Raw genomic sequence first — 21,718 nt, forward strand, 5'->3', positions numbered from 1 at the left:
AAAGTAAAGGCGGCACTCTGAGACTTTTGTCAATTAGTTTAATATATGTCCATAGGTAGTTCATATTAATGCTTAAATTACAAAATTAGCTGCCATGGTCCAAATGTGTGGGACTTTAAGAAAGCTTTTATTAATCAAAAGATAGCTAAGCATATCAACTTTGATTTCTAAAATGCAGGTTAAAGGTTTGTAAAACAAGGCTAATTTGAGAATTATATAGCATTAAAGTAATTCAACTTTATCTTATTTTTGTTATATTTAATAACTTAATTTCATAAACTGTTAAAAAAAATATTACATTTGCATCTCCCAGCTTACACATTTCTGCACTGACCTAGAGAAAAACCCATGTGGAGAGTTTCCATGCAGTTACAAAGGCAGCAGCACATGCTGTTTTCACAGCAACTTGTTATTGCCTCGGAACACACTGGCACATACAGCATCAACAAAAAATACCCACCCACCCCTCTCCCACAAAAAACCCAACCCTTTCCCAGCCCCAGCAAAAATTACCTGGTACAAGCAGTGACTTTAAAAAATGCTTTCTTAGTAGGAAGCATTTATAAAATGCAGAGATCTGAACAAGCTAAATGCTCGTGCAGAACAGATGGGCCTCTCCCCCAAGAGTTCCTTCCTCAAGAGGCAGGAAGAACTCTCTGTAGTTTAGGAAAGCTCATGTTAAAAAGTATATTTATGCATATTCATGGCTACTTCTTTGAAGAAATATACCCAGCCTCAACTGTGGAAGATATAAAAGCAGAAGGAGAAGCACAGGGACACAGCCATAACAGAGTAGTACAGAGCTTCTCCATGAACATCCGACAGATTGCAGCAACCAAGGAGAACGTTTGTTGACTTCACGCAGACCACTGATCTCACCTAGGTGAAGCAGGTAATTTTCATGCATTTGTTACTCAAGAAAACATACAGCCACTTAAAATACAGCATTCACATTGTCATGAGCTCATTGTATCAGGTAAGGAGAAAACCGTGCTCTTCTTCTTCCTATCCCTAGAAGTTTCCATGTACATGTAAGTATCCTAAAGCCTACAGATAGCCTATGATACTGTCATAAGCACCTCCCACCTATAAACATATACTAAACTAGACTGTTGCGTCCCTGAAATTTCAATACCACATACAGTGTTCTAAATTTTATTTTTTTTCACAAGTTTAATGTAGACACAGAAGAGAACACCAAGAAATGTTTATTGTGTAATTCCAATTGTTATTTGTGGAATTGCGGTTTATAGTCAATCTTCATTGCTATTTCAACTGCCTAGCTTAAACAAAAAAGCAGCAATCTAATTATATATCTATAAATTTCATGATATTTCTTCAAATATCAAGCACTAAAAGTACTTATGATTCATGTTATAATTTTTAAGATGTTTTAAAACTACAGATTTCATATATCATTCCTTTTATAAAATAATCAAAATAATTTGACTATCTGGAAGAAAATGACTGAAACAGACTCCTTCCAATGTATCTATAACCTCTGTAACACTCCAAGCCAAAACAGAACAGGTGATGAAATAAGGATTTCTCAGTCACAGGGAAACTTTAAGATGAGAAACGAATTGGTAGCTTTTGTTTCCTGTGAATTTTGAACTTAAAGGTGGCATTAGGACTTAGCTCTCTGGGATGGCTATTACATGGCTTTCACTTTGATTTGTTTCATCTTCATTTGCTTCTTCTCCAATTTCTTTTGCTCACGCCTCAAAGCAGCTTCCTAAAGAGAAAGAGGGAATCCAAACTAAGATTTAAGTACTTGTTAAAAAAAAAAATCAGAACTGAATACTGCCTATACTGTTTAGACTAACACCACAAATAACATTTCAGAAGATAGTTATAAGAATTGCTAATACGTATGTTGGTTAATGAAAATTAACTTGAAGTAAAGGTAACTAAAATCTTTAGAGCGAAATTAGACAGTACACTTATGCAGACTTTGTTATTTTGATTTTTCCCAAATACAAGAAAGAGTAGCCCAACTTTCATCTTAACGTATGTATATGCAAAGGATTTGTATTTCAGTTCAGAAAACCTTAAGATCTTGTTTGATCAAGTTATTAATTATAAATCTCTTATTAGCATAGCCTTTATACCCGAGCCCAACACCTTTCAATCCATAATGTCTGATTGAGAATTTTTATCATATTTTTATTTAGGAATTAGGAGTATGCTTGAGTGTATGCTCAATCACTTCAGTCGTGTCCGATTCTTTGTGACCCTATGGACTGTAGCCTGCCAGGCTCCTCTGTCCATGAGATTTCCTAGGCAAGAATACTGGAGTGTGTTGCCATGCCCTTCTCCAGGGGATCGTCCTGACCCAGGGATTGAACCGATGTCTCTTGAGTCTCCTGCACTGGCAGGTAGGCTCTTTACCACTAGCGCCACCTGGGAAGTCCCAATATCTGTGTATATGTTTCTCTATATTTTTCAAATTAAATATGGAACAAAACAAGCAAAGCTCCACCAGCAGTGGCAAAAAAGTCAAGATCATATGTATACATGAGCCATTCAAGCCAGAAATTCATTACAGAATTTTTTTGGGGGGGTGGGGAGGGGGGTAAGCTCCTTTCCCATTTAATTCATTGGATCTTCTCATAAGATAACTAGGCCTAGATATTACAAAGTGGTGGTTCTAAAAAAAATACATGGTTTATACCTACAAGCAACTTACAATCTGACTTAAGTTCTGGGCCCCCCTTTTTCTTAAGCCTATTATAGTTTCAAACCCTAGAAATATTTGGAGAACTTTTTTTTTTATAGAAAAACATTTTCATAGAAAATTGAAAGGCATTATCTATTAATGAGTCCATGTAGATTCTTCCTGTGTGTCTATTAAAAAGCCAATTATATTTATAAAGAAGATTGCACAAACACAGAGCTCTATTTTCAGGGGAAAAATATCCATCAACTAAACCAAACCAAATCAAACAAAAAATGCTAAGAATAGGTAGGATGAGAGGAGGCCTGTGGTATTCTGGTCACTTCGCTCGATGGCATGACTCTTCCTGGCAACTAAAGTACCACACGAGGGCTCACTTTTTCTTAGCAGCTTGCCTCCTCCACTTCCAAGTATTTTCTTCAATCCGTGAGGTTATTCTCATTAAAATTCGCATTTCCCAGGACTCTGTTTTTCTCTTTTTTTGACTAGCATTTATAAGGTTTAAAATTTTACAGCTGGACCATGGTATCTTAATTCACAAAATATGAGAACATGCTAATGTTTGAAACACAACATAACACAACCTAAAAACAGACTTTTCTCCAAAGAGGACATACAGATGGCCAACAAACACATGAAAAGATGCTCAACATCACTCATTATTAGAGAAATGCAAATCAAAACTACAATGAAGTACCACCTCACACTGGTCAAAATGGCCATCATGAAAAAATCTACAAACAATAAATGCTGGAGAGGGTGTGGAGAAAAGGGAACCCTCACGTACTGTTGGTGGGAATGTAGAGTGATACAGTCACTATGGAGAACAGTATGGAGATTCCTTAAAAATCTAGGAATAAAACCACCATATGATCCAGCAATCCCACTACTGGGCATATACCCTGAGAAAATGATAACTGAAAAAAAAAAATATGTACCCCAATGTTCATTGCAGCAGTATTTACAATAGTTAGTACATGGAAGCAACCTAGATGTCCATTAACAGATGAATGGATAAAGAAATTACAGTACATATATACAATGGAATATTACTCAGCCATAAAAAGGAAAGCATTTGAGTCAGTTCTTTCTAGTGAGGTAGATGAACCTAGAGCCTGTTATACAGACAGAGGTCAGAAAAAAAAGAATTTCATGTATTAACACACATATATGGAATCTAGAAATATAGTACTGACAAACCTATTTTCAGGGCTGGAATAGAGACACAGACACAGAGAACAGGCTGCAGACACAGCAGGGTAAGCAGAGGGTGGGGCAGATTGAGAGAGTCGCACTGAAACACACGCATTATCGCATGTAAACCAGACAGCTAGTGGGGAGTCGCTGTGTAACACAGGGAGCTGCGGGTGGCACTCTGTGACATCCTGGAGGCGTGCGATGGGGGCGACGGAGGCTCAAGAGGGAGGGGACATACGCATACTTCTGGCTGATTCATGTTGTTGTATGGAAGAAGCCAACATGATATTGTAAAACAATTATCCTCCAATTAAACATAAATTTTTAAAAAATCCTAAAACAAAAGCAACTCTTAAGTTTGAGATTCTAACTGTACAAAATAAAAAACAAAACACAAAGAAAAAAATTAGAATTCGCTAATCTATAATCAAAATAGAAATTTTATAAAACAAGTTTATTTGGATCGTAGGTGCATGTGTTGGCTTTTATTAAAATTCCTAATTTCTTTCTACCTCAGTACGTGTTTGGCCTGAAAGATGATAGTGGAACTTTCAGAAAGGGCTTGTGCTGGGAACAGAATAATTCATATCATTCACCAGGATCGAGACTCAATCTAACACGGTTTGAACAGGGAAGATTACTCCTCCTTTTTCTTCTTATAGTGCTAACTGTCCCAAATACTAAGAAAATGCTAAGCTTTTAGCCTGTGCACATTCCTACAAAGAATTACATTTAACAGCCAAGATGGCGCCAACAGACATCCCCTTATAAATGTTTTACCCCAGTGATAAGAAAAGTCTGTCTTACCTCCAGCCTGCGCTGCTTCTCAGGATCCTCCTCATTCATGATTCGCTCCTTCTCAGCTCTTTTCTTCTCCTCCCGCCGGGACTGGGCTGCTTCCTGCCTCTGCACATGCGTCAGCTTTAAGAAGTTCTCCTCCACTCGAGCTCGGTTCTTGTCTGCTTTTTGTTTGCCCTTTCCCCAGGAAACAAAGCAATTCATCAGAAATCCATTTCAGTCCAGCAGAAACAAAATCCCATTCAGTATTCTTTTATAAAACCACTCCCACCAAGCCGTTTCAAGCCAGCTAGCAAAGATAAAATCACTGAAATAAGCAAAAGATGACCCCCTCCTCCCTGCTGCCCCCCAACAGGGAGAGGGGAACAACAAAAAGGCTCCAACTTATAATAAAAATAAAGTCTTACTTCTCTGTTGAGTCGGAACTTTTTGGCTTTATCGATAGAATAAATCACCATGTTCATCAGGGGTAATAAAGCCTCCATATCCTTTGGGTAAGTGTTACCTGAGCCAGGCACTGGAAAACAAAACCATTTTCTTATTGAGTTAATGGCAGCATTTAGACTTCTGGTATTAACTTTTTATATTAATAGGCTCCTTTCTCCAAGTTTCTTAGATAGCTAAAATGCAGCAACAAGTAGAAATTAAAATATATACAAGGATCTCTTATTGAAGAAACCTAGTAACCAAGATGCTGCCATGGGGTTGGTTTTATTGTAGTTTTTTATTGCTATCTTTTAGAAAGAAGCCATATTCTCCTTAAGATCATCTCACAGAAAACAAAACTCAGGAAGCAGAACACTTACCATTAAATGTAAACAATAGTGTCCTCTTAGTGTCAGGCAGCTTTAAGGGCTGACCCTCCCTGTCATAAAATAAAAGGCTATTTAGAAGAACATAAGAGAGAGACTTTCCATGCACATAAGTCACACAATTCACTTAGATGAACAGATACCTGCAAATAATCAGCACAGTTATTTGTCTTGGTATCCCCAAGTCAAATACAATCTCAGAGACCGAAGGAGCTTTACAGGTCATCTGGTCCTCTCGTCTATCTGATGGATGCATTCCCAAGTGATCTTTATCCTATCCTTGAACACCTCCAGTGATGTCCCCTCTAGGCAGGATATATTTCATCTCACCTGGGGAGCCAGAAATGAGCCTATATTTAAGTATGAGGCCCATATTTTAAAACCTTTTTATTTTGACAGATTTTAAGTTTTATTTCCAACTCTTTATCTATCTTCCTATAATGAAAGCTATTGTTTTTTGAGTCAGGATCAGAATAAATTTAGAAATAATCTACTGTAGCATATAATAATTCATTTCTGACTCACCAAAGATTCCTCTTGTAATCTTTGACTTTCAACCTTCCATACCCCCACCCCATATAAGATGCTCCATGAATCTGCAACGTGATACTTTGCCCACAGTATTATTACTGAGTTGAGCAAGGTAAGGATGATGTAATGCTATCTAGAGGCATAAGCAATTTTGATTATCTTGGTGATTTTGACACAAAACTAAAATCCAAACTGGCTTTTCTACTGTACTCAACTCCACAGTCCTTAGCCAAAAATTTAGGTCAGAACCAATTCTACACCAAGGGTAAACTTAAATGTGCTCCCCTGAGACCAGGTGTGAAATCAAACAACAAATTTAAGTCCTGAATATGTGTGTTTGAACAATGTTTTTATAAAGCCAGAAACTTTACAAGCATTAAAGGTATCTGATAATACACTAGAAAGAATATATTCACCCAACCGTTAAAGAAGGAGGAAAAGGCCACGAATTACAAAATGCTTACATTTGCAATCAATCAAACACAAGTCAGACACCACAGATTCACATCATAAATTAAAAAAAAAAAAAAAACCAACCCTAGACTATAAAAGACCGAGATTACTAGCTGTATTTTCTTAGTACTAGCCAGTCTGTAAGATTCTCCTTTACTCACTGAGTGGGTGATGCGTACATGCAGTGACACATGCTAACGGGGGGGGGGGGGGGGGCCTTATTTGATTGTTTCCCATAGGTTTTCAATTACCTTCACGATGCATGCAGTCAAAGCAAAGGAAAACTCATTTGGGAAGGGTAATTGCAGAAGCACCTTGCAGGTATTTCAACACAGAAAGCTAGTGAAGAAAACTGATCAATATTTTTATCTCATACGTACTCTTGCATAATTTTTGGACCAGAGAACTGGTCTGAAAAATGAATGGATTCAATCTTGTCAGCATAGTGTGTAAGAAAGTGAAGCATCTGAAATAAAGAAAAGAAAATTATTTTTTTTAAAGTAGGTTTGATGCAACTCCCTTTTTTCATAAAGATATTCATTCTTTAATCCTCCTGACTTTTGTACAATGTCATGAAGCCTAAAGCTTTACAATGAAACTAGCACCTTTTTTAGTCACACCAATGATCAAAAGTCTTTCTATTGAGCAACTGAGAATTCATCCAAAATAACGTTCAAAATACAAATGAAAAAAGCAACCATACCCCACCCCCCCCCAAAAAAAAAACAAACAAAGAAAAATACGAATGAAAGCATGCACATAAAATGTAAACTATTTTCAGGGATTCTTCACAACCATATTACCCAGAACTTACATTTAGAACTGTCTTTCAGCTATCTTATATTTTTATGATAGTAAGATGTGCTGCTACCATATACGACCAAGAGAAAAAAAATAGTTTATTTCTTTATTGGCTGTGTCGAGTCTTAATTGCTGCATGCAGGATCTTTTGTTCTGGCGTGTGGGATCTAGTTCCCTGACCAGGGATTGAAGTCAGGCACCCTGGGGATTGGGAGCACCAAGTCTTAGCCACTGGACCACCAGGGAAATCCCTATACCCATTTTCTATTCTCACTGAAACTTAAAAAAAAAAAAAAAAAATACTAAATGATATGGTGATAAGGATTAAAGTTGTAGTCCTTTTCCAAAAAGCCTGAATGCCATTAGCAATCCTAGGGACAACTGATTCTTGGTTTAGAGAGAACTTCTTGGCTAATAAAATTGCCTTGACAAGTGAGTCTAGTGTTTTAAGGAAGGTATTTTCATGGTTGTGTGGGAAAGGAAGATAAAATGGTGAACTTAAAGCATAACTTTCAGGGAGGCTGCCCTGTGCATGGCCAAGGTTTGCAAATGTATGTTGCTACTGTCTTTACCTTTGTGTCCATCATTCCGTCTGTGACTTCTCCCATCTCTGACAGGATGGCCAAGGAGTCAGGCAGTCCATACTTCGCTCCTGACTTAGGTTTGTCACTACAAAACTCACTCTAGAGGAAAAAGCGGTTGAAAGTAAGACACGATATTTTATTATGCACAGGAACTTCTTTTCTCAAGAGAATAGGTACTGACCTGTTTCAAGGTGATACAACTGGTCAAGTTATATAATTATCTTATGCCCTGAAGCTGAACTTTTATGTAATAAAGAGACACAGTTTCTACGTATTATTTGAGTTAGAAGAACCTGACATACCAGATCCTGCATCTCCTTCTGCAGTCGCACCAAGGCTTTCCGAGCACCAACAGCAAACACGTAGGTATCCATGTCTTCATCATTCATAGTTACTTTTATTTGCTTAAAAAAAAACAAAGAAACCTCACTTATTAGGTTCTATGATAGGCAGATTTCTAAGACAACCTCCAAGATTACTGCCGACTGCCACATCCTCTCCTTGAATATGAGCAGGACTTGGGAATGTGGTATTATTGCTCCCATGATATTGTGTTACTTGGAAGATGGTCCCTAATCAGCTGACTGAGTTAATCAAAAGGGACACCGCCCTCCACCCAGGTGGACTGATATAACCAAGGGAGTCCTCAGACGGGACTGGGCCCTACTTAAAGAAAGAGTCAAAGTGTGAAAGGGCAATGGAGCGGGACGAGGAGATGGAGGGGATTGGGGGGGGGGAGCGGTGGGAGCTGGACGGACCACATGGCAAGTGCCTGAGAAAGGCCTCAAGGAGCTAAGAATGGTTCCCAGCAACAACTAGCAGGAAAATGGGAACCTACAACCACAGGGAGCTGAATTCTGCCAAAGCCTGAATGGCCCTGGGAAGAGGGCCTAAGCTCCAGAAGCATGGCAGCTCTGTGCATCACCCCACCCCCATACCTTGCCCCACGCCTCTCTTCCATTTGGCTGTTCCTGAACTTCATCCTCTACAACAAACTGGTAAGTGTAAAATGTTTTCCTGAGCTCTGTGAGCTATTCTAGCAAATTATTGACTCTGAGGGGACGGCTGCGGGAACTCTATATATTTATATCTGGGCAATCAGATGTCTGGTGGCCTGGGACCTGTGAAGTGTGGGCAATCTTGTGGGTCTGAGACCTTTAACTCATAGGTCTGGCACTAACTCCAGGTAGACAGTATCAGAACTGAACTGAATTGCTGGCCACCCCGCTGGCATCCGGAGAGTCAGAGAATCGGTTGCCAGCACTGGGAGCTAGCAACACCCCAGAAGCAAGTTACACGGTTTTTAATGCTCTACACTGGACCAGAGAGATAAAGTTATAAGCCTGAAGAGTCTGGTATGATAAAACATGGTCCTATTTCTTTTATTAACTCTTTAAAAGTTTAGGTAAAAATTTACCAGTATATATAAGGATGAAGGAAATGTTAACAGAGGGAGATATGGCAAAGATCTGAGGAGATGGCAGCTGCTAAAGAAAAGGTTTTCTACCCTTTGATCACTGAGGGAAACTATACAAAGTTAACACCTTAAGCAGAACCCTCCTGATAAAAAGGGCTTAAAAATACAAAGAACTTCTTGTTTGCTGAGGTTGTTTATGATTGCAGGGGGAAAAATAGAAAAACAAAAACCAACAAAAAAAGGTAAAAGGCTGCCTGGCTCAGAGGAAAAGCAAAGATTAAATCTACCTCAGGAAAGAACTAAAACTGATTACCACAACACAATAAAGAATAATTTCTATGAAAAAGATGCTGAAGATGCAGCAAAACTTCCTCCTTTGAGTTTTAATTGATGAGGCTCTAAAAATGTGTAGATTAAATCATCTGTGGCCATATTAGAAAAATTACATAAACAAACAGGTTTGCAACAACAAAAAAAGGAGAGCTTTTAAATAACAATTGAGTTTCAGTCCAATAAAAATATACAAAATATTGTATATTATTGATACAGCCCTTATTAACCAGATATTATTTGTAGCTCCTGGGTCACCCCCCGCACCCCCAGTTGCAGCTAGCTGCCAATTGTGTAGAACATTATCTGTCTAAACAGAAAAGGTTCCATTTTGGAGGGGACAAAGGACATAAGTTGTCACAAAGTCCAAGTATAATCCAGGCAAGAAATGGAATAAGCTCTAAGACGTGAAGAAGCCAATCTGTACAGAGAAAACTAGGGGTCGAATACTTACCACTTGATCACTCACTGGCCTCATCATCCGGGCCAGGACATTCAGTAAGTCCTGCCTCTTGAGGAACTAGAAAACAAGAAAAAAGAAACCCAAGAGAACAATTGCAACTTCTACTTGCTATAAGGAAAAGCCCTTAGAAGGGAACTCACATGCTTCATAAAATACACGCTACATTAGCCAGTCAGTAAAAAGACAATACTTAAGTTATTTGCTTGCATAGCTTGCACGATCTTAGCTCCCTGACCAGGGATTGAACCCAGGCCCCCTGCAGTGGAAGTGCAGAGCCCTAACCACCAGACCACCAGGTAATTCCCCAAAGATGATTTTTCGATCTCATTTTAAGTTCCCCACTTACCCTCAGCTGGATAAGCATCCCCTCGCAGCACACCCGGCCAGAACACCACAGGTTGTAAATGTGCTCATTCTCCTGGTTCAGCTTTCCTGTGCTGGTGGCTTCCTTGTTGGTTCCATCATCCCCTGGGGGTAAAACCACTTACCATGATCCGCTGGAAATGTTGGGCCTAATCACCACACTCTCTTCTACTCTGACCCCAACATGATGGTAACTTTAGGTGAGCAATACTTAGCTATCTTATAGAAGTCTTCTTTACACATAGATTACAAGAGATAGGCATTATTCCTTTTACTTCTTATTGTTGCCATTCAAAAATTATGGACTCTAGCATTACTTGCGTGTCCTTATCAGTTAATGACATCCAGCTTGGAGTATAAATATCTCAAGAATAGGTACAAAATAGAACAAAGTCAATTTAGGTGTCTGCCGAAAGTTTTTTAAAAAGAAAGAACTAAAACAAAACCTATGTACTGAATAAAAAATATCATTAGTATTAACTAGTCAGCACTCCCTCATTGTGTCTCCTTTCAGTTAACTTTATCCAAGTTTGCTTTTTCAGCAGCAAAATAAAAGTGGTATTAAGTGTTGTATTTTAGAGCTAGTGTGTGTTAAAGCGTTAAGTCACTCAGTTGTGTCTGACTCTTTGTGACCCCATGGACTGTAGCCCACCAGGCTCTTCTGTCCACGGAGTTCTCCAGGCAAGAATACTGGAGTGGGTTGCCGTTTCCTTCTCCAATTTTAGAACTAGAAAAAGCTCAAATTCTAGTCACTTCCTCTCTTCATTTAATTCATTAAGTGTACCAAAAAAGTGTCCAACCTTACAAGGTAAAGCAGACTGATACACCAACTAAACACATACCAGAGGAAGTGAAGACATTAAAGGCTGCTTATATTTTTCCTAATTTCCAGGTCAAAAAGTACTGAAAGAGTATACTATTGTGGAAAGCATGGATTTTGGAAGTAGGTAGACTGCTGCTGCTGCTGCTAAGTCACTTCAGTCATGTCCGACTCTGTGCGACCCCATAGATGGCAGCCTACCAGGCTCCCCCGTCCCTGGGATTCTCCAGGCAAGAACACTGGAGTGGGTTGCCACTTCCTTCTCCAATGCATGAAAGTGAAAAGTGAAAGTGAAGTCGCTCAGTTGTGTCCGACCCTCAGCGACCCCATGGACTGCAGCCTTCCAAGCTCCTCCATCCATGGGATTTTCCAGGCAAAGTAGGTAGACTAGGTTCTAATATATCATGGTTGCAACCGAATAGCTTAGACAAGTTTTAACATCTCTGGACTTCAGTTCCCTCTTTAGGAAAATAGAAACTATATCCAACTGACAATTTTGTTCTAAAGATTGAATAAGAAACAATGTATGCAAAGCACTCAGGAAACATAGTACACAGTCCCACTAAGAGCAGAAGAGAGGGATACTTGCTTACTACCAAAGGGGAATAAAGTGTTTAAAGCCAAACAGAGGTGAAGGTGGGTGAGCCCACCTGACCCCCTACCCTACACAGTGATCCTCCATTGTACACCCCTGCAGTGGATCTCAAACCAAAGTGCCCAAAACCTGAAGGAATTCTGCAGGGCTTCTAAAAGATGAATTGAAAGCATTTCACAAGCTACCAAAAATGTCAAAACTCTTTGCTGTTGGCTAGATTTTTATCAACCTGTTTTGATAACACTGATTACCTCAATTCTATCAGAAGCTGCATAGCAAATGATGAATAATGAAAGATAAGAAAACTATTTCATAAATGCAATGTATTCATTATGCAAAAATCTAACAAAAAAGGGATTCTTGAGAGAGGGAAAAAAGCATCCTCTTCACAGTGCAGGAAAGCAGTTAGATGCTGATACTGAGAATAAGAAGCAGTTCTTACCGCGTAGTTTTCAAGCAGGTGGCTAGACCTGCATTAGCTTAACTTACCTACTAAGGTAAAGTTGCTCTCCAAAAGCTCCCTGTGAGTGTTAAACCAGGCCTGAGCAAGGCGACTGTTTTTATTCTTCCCGATTATATAATTCATGATGTATGCAAGCAGACCAGTCACCATCAAAATCTCTAGATAATAACTCTCCCAACTGTTCTGGAGGTGTGCAGGAACCTGAGGAAGGACAGTCATTCCGTTTAATGTTGACTGAGGCTTTGAAGGACAAAGCTAACTCAAGGGATAAAGGAGGAGACTATCCATACATGGAAGCGGATACTTTAGATAACTGTCACTGAATATGGTTATGCTTTGAAAATAGGCCCATTTCCGTGTTCTAGGTCATTTTTGTAAAAGATTCTTTAAGGAAATCTGAGGATAATCATACGGCATGAAAAGCTGGAAACCCCTCTGTATTTATCTTGATTCTGAGCCCCATCCCCCAAATAAACCCAAAGTCTATCTTCTTCATTCCTTGGTAAATAAAACTAGGAAGGCTAAAATAAAAACATAGGGGTTGCTTTTCTATGTGCACAGTGTTATCAGAGGAACTGATGTCAAACTCTTCCACGGCTCCCAGGGTTATATCAACGCCAGCTGCATGTCACTAATTATATTTCTGAGATTAATGACAGCAAGATATTTTGTTTGTCAGTTTGGGATTCAAAATCTATATACCTACATCAACAATTGTTATTGGGTCTTTACTTTTGCTAGAAGAAGTATCTGGTTTGTCTTCATAACCTTCAAATTCTTCATCATCATATGGTTCACTCTCGGTATCTCCCTCCTACAAAAACGAGGCACAATCTGTTTCCCCCATAAATCTCACAAGCAGTTTTATCTCATTTTTACAGGCACCATTTGTAGAGGAAAACAGAACATGAAAACAGCAAGGGCAGGACACAGAGATATGACATATTTTAAACAAATGACAACTCTCCATGCATTTGAACCCTGGGTTCCAAATGACACAATTTCCACCCACCCACACACCAATACACATCTAGCCCACTTCTTCCCCGCTTTCCATAGAGAAAAATACAATTCATTCTTTGTTGAATGTAAAAGGTGGCAACGAACCACAAACATTTAGAAGAGCTCCACCTGCTGAACAAAAAGGAACATACCAGAGAGTAAAGGTCTCCCTAAGTGCTAGTTACACCATGTCCCATCCTTCTAATTTCCCGAGAAATCAGTGGAAAAGCAGCTTTACCTGGGTATCTGCATCTTCAAAGTCTCCTTCTTGGCTTTCATCCTGCCCTTCCAACTCCACGGTGGTCTCATCTTCATCATCTTCAGTGATGATCACCCTTTGAGGAGACTCAGTGACAGAGTCTTCTGCGACATCCTCAAATTCAGCAAAGTCATTATCATCATACTCTACGATGTCTTCCTCATCCTCAAAATCATCAAACTTGGCTTCAGAGACACTCCCAAATATCAAAAGGATAACACAGAAAGCATGGAAGCCTTTCATTGCACCTGAAAAATGAGTCAAAAATGAGTCAAAAAAAAAAAAAAAGATGCAACCAACAAGGGGTAACTATCCAAAATAAACAGCTGTGTAACTCAATGTTAGAAAAACAAACAACCCAATCAAAAAATCAGCAGAAGACTTAAATAGATGTTTTCCCAAAGAAGACATTCAGATGGCCAACAGGCACATAAAAAGATCCTCAACATCACTAATTACTAGAGAGATAGAAGCACTATTTACAATAGCCAAGACGTGGAAACAACCCAGATACCCATCAACAGATGATTGGCTTAAGACGATGTGATGTGTGTGTGTGTGTGTGTGTGTGTGTGTGTATATATATATATGTATATATATATATATATATATATGCAATTGAATATTACTCAGCCATAAAAAATGAAATATTGTCATTTGCATCAACATGTGTAGACTTAGTATTATACTTAGTGAAAGAAGACAAATACAGATATGATATCACTTATATATGAAGTCTGAAAAATGCTATCAATAAATCTGTACACACAACAGAATCAGACTCATAGACATAGAAAACAAACTTACGGTTACCAAAGAGGAAAGGTAGTGGGAGAGGGACAAATTAGGAATATGGGATTAACACATATGAACTACTATATATAAAATAAATAAGCAACAGTATTTGCTGTATAGCACAGGAAATGATATTCAAGAACCTTTCATAACCTATAATGGAATGTAATTGGAACAAAAAGCCTGAATCACTTTGCCGTACACCTGAGACTAACACAATTTTATGAATCAACTATATGTCAATAAACAAACAAACAAAAAAACAGAGAGAGAAAGAGATTTAAAGGAAATATATTTGCAAGAGAAGCAATTATGAAAAAGAAAAAAAAATAGAACAGGAAATGCTACTGTAGGAAGGCCTACATGAAGAAATGTATTCCTCTTCATTAAGTAGTGTAAAACAAATATTTATTTGAAAAGTAAAGCACGCTTTCCTCCTAATTTGCAAGACCTTTAGGAATATAAGTTGTGCATAAATTAATATACATAGTTATTGGAATTCTGAATAAAATCTTAACAGTTCTGTTAAAAAAAAAAAAAAAAGACAAAACCAAAAAACCCTAAATGGACTGCTTTTCTACATATACTGATCACATTTTGTAAATAGTTAAAAAATAAATCTAAGATTCTCCCACTTTTCTTATTGAATACTACTCATTTCAGATAGTATTATAGAAACAACAATAAGGTGAGGCTCAAGAGGCCTGGGTTCTAGTCTGGGCTCTCTCACCAGTTATCTGTAAAATCTTGGACAAGTCATTTAATTCCTTTAGGTTGGGTTTCCATTTATGCTGTGTATTCAGGAAGCATTTTTTTTGAGTGCCTATAAAAAGTTTTATATAGAAACTGGGAAGAGGAATAATAAAAGAATGTGATGCAACTATTATATTAGTTGTAATAAAAATAATGCATAAATAGAAAAGCTCTTCAGCATTAAATCAACTTTATACGTGCAAATCATCATCACCATCAAAGCAAATGTTTAAGATACAAAGTGCTACACACTGTCCTAAAGGCTTTACAAAGAGCAACTAATTTAATCCTCTTAACAACCCTCTGAAGGAAGTAGTTTTATTAACTGGCCCATTTCATATAATGAAATCTGACTGGCAACAAAATGTGCCAAATGATATGAAAATATTAAGGATAATGAAATCATCTTACCAAATGCGTAAGGTTTTACAAAAAAGGGGAGTGCATGTGAGGCAGAGTTTGAATAGTAGCTAGATTTCAATCACCAAATCTATTTAGGCTATATTTCTAGTCCTCCTCTCTTTTTATCTAAACACCAGCCCTACATCACCAAACATCTAACAGACTTGTCCATTGTGATGCCTTACAAACTTTTTCTGTATAGTATAATAAATATCAGGTAGTATGGCAGAAAGTGAAGAGGAACTAAAAAGCCTCTTTATGAAAGTTAAAGTGGAGAGTGAAAAAGTTGGCTTAAAGCTCAACATTCAGAAAACGAAGATCATGGCGTCCGGTCCCATCACTTCATGGGAAATAGATGGGGAAACAGTGGAAACAGTGTCAGACTTTATTTTTTGGGCTCCAAAATCACTACAGATGGTGACTACAGCCATGAAATTCAAAGACGCTTACTCCTTGGAAGGAAAGTTATGACCAACCTAGATAGCATATTCAAAAGCAGAGAATTACTTTGCCAACAAAGGTGCGTCTAGTCAAGGCTATGGTTTTTCCTGTGGTCACGTATGGATGTGAGAGTTGGACTGTGAAGAAGGCTGAGCGCTGAAGAATTGATGCTTTTGAACTGTGGTGTTAGAGAAGACTCTTGAGAGTCCCTTGGACTGCAAGGAGATCCAACCAGTCCATTCTAAAGAAAATCAGTCCTGGGTGTTCTTTGGAAGGAATGATGCTAAAGCTGAAACTCCAGTACTTTGGCCACCTCATGCGAAGAGTTGACTCATTGGAAAAGACTCTGATGCTGGGAGGGACTGGGGGCAGGAGGAGAAGGGGACGACAGAGGATGAGATGGCTGGATGGCATCACTGACTCGATGGATGTGAGTCTGAGTGAACTCCGGGAGTTGGTGATGGACAGGGAGGCCTGGCGTGCTGCGATTCATGGGGTCGCAAAGAGTCGGACACGACTGAGCAACGGAACTGAACTGAACTGAAATATCATAGGCTTTGTGGGCCACATACCTATCTCTGTTGCGTATTCTTTAAAAAACAACAACAACAACAACCCTTTAAAAATGCAAAAACAATTCTTAATTTGCAGACTGTACAGACAGCCTGCCTCTCAGGCTGCATTCTGACCCTGCCCAAAAGTCACCTCAAACTCAACAGGTACTTGAATTTCTCTATTTTGATATTCGTATCAGTCCTATATTTCTAGGTCTTACTTGTTGAAAAGAGCAAGATACTAATTTCTCATCTTCTTTTCCCTTTGAAATCTAACCAGTCACCAAATTCTGGTGTTTCCTTCTTAGATTCCCAAAGCCACCATAACCCAAGTTATCACCGCCTACTCAAGAAGTACAGTATTATCCTAAATGGTCTTCCCTGTCTCAACTCTCTCCCTACTTCTCTCTAAAAACTACCATTATTCTTCTCAGACATGACTCTTGTTTTACAAGGATTCAATAACCAATGAAGGCTAACCAGTTCCTGTAAAATAACATAAAAACCCCTCTGGCTTTCACTGCTTTTCATAAAATGCTCCTACCAAAGCAAATCAAACATACTGTCAATGAGCACATCACTGTTTCAGATGCTATGCCAAGAGAATCTAGCTTTAAGGATATGTGTTACAGCATGATAGGAAAAATCTAAAACTGGTTAAATCATGCATATATACAAAAACAAGCTTACTTTTTGTTCATTAATGAATGAAGTTAGAACCCAACCCGTGTTGTTTTAGAAGCAAATACTCAAACAAAAAGGTCTGGAAGGTTACACATACATCTACATACAAAGAGTAGTTATTATATATGATAGGAGTATGGGCAATCTGCATGATTTTTCTATTTTTCTAATTTTTCTATGATGTTTTTGTAATAAAATGTTCTTTACAAAATAAAAGGATAGTTCTTGCACTCAAGAGAAGGCACTGTAATGTGAGGAACAGCTATAGCACAGAGGCAGGAAGCAGCACATTTTAGAAGTCTGGAATGATAGAACATTGGGTTTGCAGACCCAAATGGGATAAAGGAGGCTAAACAGGCCTGCACAGGCCAGATCGTGATGATGTTGCTGTTTTGTGGCTAAGTTGTGTCTGAGTCTCTTGCGACCCCATGGACTGTAGTCCACCAGGCTTCTCCCTCCATGGGATTTCCCAGGCAAGAATACTGGAAAGAGTTGTCATTCCCTTTTCTAGGGGATCTTCTAACCTGGGGAATGAACCTGAGTCTCTTGTGTTGGCAGGCCAATTCTTTACCACTGAGCCACCAGGAAAGCCCAAGAACATGATGGTTCTTATTTAAACACCACACTAAGACGTGTGGATAATGAGAATCAACTAAAGGATTTAAGTAACAGAGTGCCACAATCAGATCTCCAATTTAACCCTGACAGCTCATACACAGGTGAATCCGAGAGGGGCACCTGAGGTGGGAAAAACTGGAAGTGGCTGAGAAAGACAGAAGATAAAACATGACTGAACTGGCAGTGGTATTGGGAATGAACAAGAAAATAGATTTGACAGGTATTTAAAAACTCTATTTGTCATCATAAAGAATGTGGGAAAAGAAGATTCTGAGTGATTCCAAGTTTTGGCTTGATTAACAGCTGGACAAAGCCGTCCTTGAGATAAAGAACAACAAAGGAGGGGAGAAAAAATGGGGGGAAGACAATAAACTAAATTTAGTACCGGCTGAAAGGTTTGGAGTGTTTTCAAACACTACGTTAGTTGATTAACATTTCTCTCTTAATTTTCACAATTCCAAAAGGTATTATAACTTATTTTACAAAAGAAGAAAAGGAAGCAGTTTGAAATAAGGCTATGAGCCTAAGTTGGAAATAAGATGGTTCAAGAATGGATCAGATCCCCAGGGAGCATGAAGAGTTAGATTAAAAAAAAAAAAAAAGGGCCAAAACATCTTGAAACAAATCATAACAGCTAAAAGGTGGGCATGCTGCTGCTGCTGCTAAGTCGCTTCAGTCGTGTCCGACTCTGTGAGACCCCAAGGACGGCAGCCCAGCAGGCTCCGCCGTCCTTGGGATTCTCCAGGCAAGAACACTGGAGTGGTTTGCCATTTCCTTCTCCAATGCATCAAAGTGAAAAGTGAAAGTGAAGTCACTCAGTCGTGTCTGACTCTTCGAGACCCCATGGACTGCAGCCCACCAGGCTCCTCCGTCCATGGGATTTTCCAGGCAAGAGTACTGGAGTGGGGTGCCAAAGGTGGGCATAGTAGGGAGAATTAGAATGGGAAACTAAGGAATGGATGGAGAAAAAGAGACTTTGGTTCAAATGCTATCATATTACAGAAGCCAAAGGAGAAACACATCTCTAAGGAAACAGAGGTTCGTTTCAATTGCAGCAGAAAGTTCAAGTAAAATACGGACCAAAAATTTCCAAATGTTAATGAGGAAGTCATGATTGGCAACTGCAAGGAAGTGGTGCAGGATGCAGGGAGCTGAGCACTGAGAGTGAATGGGTGGCAAAAGGGAGTACAGACTAATCTCTCAAGGTGCTCTGGCATCATGAATATTCTGTATCTCATATTTACAATACCATAAATTCATAAAGGAAATTGGTTCAATATCAAAGACTATTGCCCAATACCCTCCAACTCATGGCGGCTCAAGCAATAGTCTTAGAATCGGACAAAGTTGATAAATTTTGAAAGGCACAAATGATTTGAAAAATGCCTCCAAGGAGAGGTCAATATTCTATCCTTTCCAACATTTCATCTTTGAGATTAGCACCAGGGGACATTTTATAAGAAAACACAGATGCCTTCTTGACAACAGTCTCGAAGAGGTTTTTGCTGTGTCTCCACTCACTCTTCAGCTTCATGGGCAAAAGTGGAAAAAGTATGAAAAGGAGCACCTATGTCGGTGGAGTTAGATTTGCTTTAAAACATCAGCTCTGGGCCTCCCTGGTGGCTCAGTGGTAAAGAATCCACCTGCCAATGCAGGAGATGTGGGTTCAATCACTGATCCGGGAAGGTCCCACATGCCTTGGAGTAACTGAGCCAGTGCAGCACCACTATTGAGCCTGTGATCTAGAGCCTGGGAACTGCAACTACTGAAGCCCACAGGTCCTAGAGCCTGTGCTTGGCAACAAGAGAAGCCACCACAACGAGAAGCCCAAGCACCACAAGCAGAGAAAAGCCCTCCCAGTATCGAAGACCCAGCAGAGCCAAAAATAAATAAATAAAATTAAAAGCAAAACAAAACATCAGCTCTACCATTTGCCAGCTGTATGATCTTGGGCAAACTACTTAAATCCGTTTCCCAGGTACAAAAAAAGGAGGTCCATTCACTCCATGCCTCGTAGGGCTACAGTGGATGTGACAGGAGATAGGTGCTTGGCACATGTAAGGCCCGCAATAAATAGCAGTTCCTATTACTTCCTTCCACTGTGCCTTATGAACGCCCTGTAAGATGTAAAAATACTTTATCTTTAGTATTCCCTTTTAGATCCGTGTTAGAAACTTTTTCAAATAGAGAAGCAAATACAGGTTAACATTGGCACAGTCAGCCTGACTGCCTGCCTGCCAAAAGGTCTGTGAATTTCCACTTAGAATGTTTACACCACAGAAGCACTTCTAAGATAACTCAGCATTGTAACAGAGCCCCTTTAAGGGTATTTAGGTTAAAATTATCCAAGCCATCTGTGCCTTGGCCTTCAGTCTCAGAAGTCTCTCTGCAGGCACCTGTCAACTCATTTCTCAAATGCACAAACCCTGCCGGAGGGGCAGACCCAAGACTCCCTGGACAGGCCACACTGGCACTGACAAGTCCTGTCTGATTTCTTCTCCTAGCTTATTCGGCAATCTCAGCGGTTGGTTTAGTCGCTAAGTCGTGTCCGACTCTTTGCAACCCCATGGACTGTAGCGCCAAGCCTCTGCCCACTGTATTTCCCAGGCAAGAATACTGGAGTGGGCTGTAGTTGGGTCAGGACTTAAAAACGAAAGATGAGCGTTAAGTGTGGAAATCATTTCTTGTTGGCGTTTTAGAGTGGGCCTTTCTGACAATGGCCAGACCCTAAAGCTTCTGGAGATCATGGAGACATTCCAGCCTGTCTCCTTCCAAACGCTGGATAAAAATGTCTTATGTTAGAAACCTGCAGAGAAGAGTCACCATCGAGGTTGCTGCTTCTGTCTGTCAAACTAGCTGGGCCTAATCTCTCCCCAGCACGGAGAATCAGTTCTCTGCTCCACTATTCTTGCTGCACGCTCTAACTTTGCTCTGCGGGTTGGCACTTGCTCAGAGTTCTGGAAGTTGCCCAAAACCGTTAAAGTCACCCCGAACAGAACTCCCAACAGAAAACAGGGACTCGGGGTGGACAAAGTTTGGTATGTTCTTAAGAAAATCGGGAAAGGCGAGAAGGCGAGAAGGCGCGAGGATAGAAGCATGTCACCAAAAGGCTGGACTTAGGGGCCGGACTGGGAATAGGGACCCGGGTAGGCCACGCAACTCAGCGTCACCGCTCGGCCCGGCCAGGCCCCACCGACCGCGTCACGGCCCGCGCCTTACCTGCACCGGGGGCTAGAACTCGGCCCACTGCTCCTGCAGCCGCCGCCTCTATTCCGCCTGCCTCTGGTCCCGGCCACCGCCTGCCGGGTCGCCGCGATTTCACTGTCCCGACGCCTCTAGGACACAGCTTGACCAGGCAGCTCAGTCACGCCGCGCCAGTCTTCACGTAGCCTCCGCCAGACGTTACGTAGAATGCGTGAGGCCGGCCCGCGCCTGCGCGCGGCACGGGGCCAGGACACAGCCCTGGGGACTGCGCGAGACCGCCTGCTCCCCCGCCTAGCTGAGACGAGGTAGGGCGGCCGGGAGAATTACATAAGCACCGCCCCTGGGCCGGAGCTGCCGGCGCCTATCCCAGTGCTCTCCGCTAGGGTTCAGTCTAGTTGTCATCACGGTGAACCCGTGCTCCGGAAGTTAAAAGTCACCATGCTCTACAAGACCACGTGTCCAGGGGCACGCGGAGAAATGTCGCCCAGGTCGTATTTGCTAAGGAGCAGAGTTTAGGGAATCGGCAATTTCATGTGCATGTATTTTCCACCCGAGCCCCTTGTGGGGGATTATTTTTTTTGGCAGCTCCCTGCCACTACTACTTTCTTCACTCCCAGACCCACTCCCTATACGGGCCATGAACACTCCTCACTCAGGTCCGAGGCGTCTGTGAAGTTATCTGGGAGCCTTAAGGCCCAGCGC

The 21,718-nt window shown here is 40.4% G+C and overlaps 1 protein-coding gene across 1 annotated transcript; it reads right to left on the reverse strand.

Annotated features, from left to right (window-relative positions):
* Window positions 1–24: 24 nt before the first annotated feature.
* Window positions 25–21,330, reverse strand: CCDC47 (coiled-coil domain containing 47). Its single transcript, XM_027517606.1, has 13 exons — window positions 21,032–21,330; window positions 13,545–13,813; window positions 13,011–13,118; window positions 12,331–12,505; window positions 10,410–10,531; window positions 10,055–10,120; window positions 8,156–8,257; window positions 7,842–7,952; window positions 6,849–6,934; window positions 5,479–5,537; window positions 5,080–5,189; window positions 4,682–4,849; window positions 25–1,735 (listed from the first exon to the last, which is right to left on the reverse strand). The coding sequence occupies exons 2-13, from the start codon at window positions 13,806–13,808 to the stop codon at window positions 1,655–1,657; spliced, it is 1,452 nt and encodes a 483-aa protein (XP_027373407.1). The 5' UTR covers window positions 13,809–13,813; window positions 21,032–21,330; the 3' UTR covers window positions 25–1,654.
* Window positions 21,331–21,718: the final 388 nt, after the last annotated feature.

The sequence above is a fragment of the Bos indicus x Bos taurus genome, chromosome 19, assembly GCF_003369695.1.
Source record: "Bos indicus x Bos taurus breed Angus x Brahman F1 hybrid chromosome 19, Bos_hybrid_MaternalHap_v2.0, whole genome shotgun sequence".
NCBI classification, from domain to species: domain Eukaryota; kingdom Metazoa; phylum Chordata; class Mammalia; order Artiodactyla; family Bovidae; genus Bos; species Bos indicus x Bos taurus.

Bases quoted from the DNA above. Each gene is read 5' to 3' on its own strand.
- CCDC47 (XM_027517606.1), bottom strand. From the start codon at position 13,808: ATGAAAGGCTTCCATGCTTTCTGTGTTATCCTTTTGATATTTGGGAGT. The intron at 6,935-7,841 runs GTAAAGACAGTA...TCTTTATTTCAG, and splicing joins ACGGAATGATGGACACAAAG to ATGCTTCACTTTCTTACACA. The intron at 4,850-5,079 runs GTAAGACTTTAT...TCCTGGGGAAAG, and splicing joins AGTTCCGACTCAACAGAGAA to GGCAAACAAAAAGCAGACAA.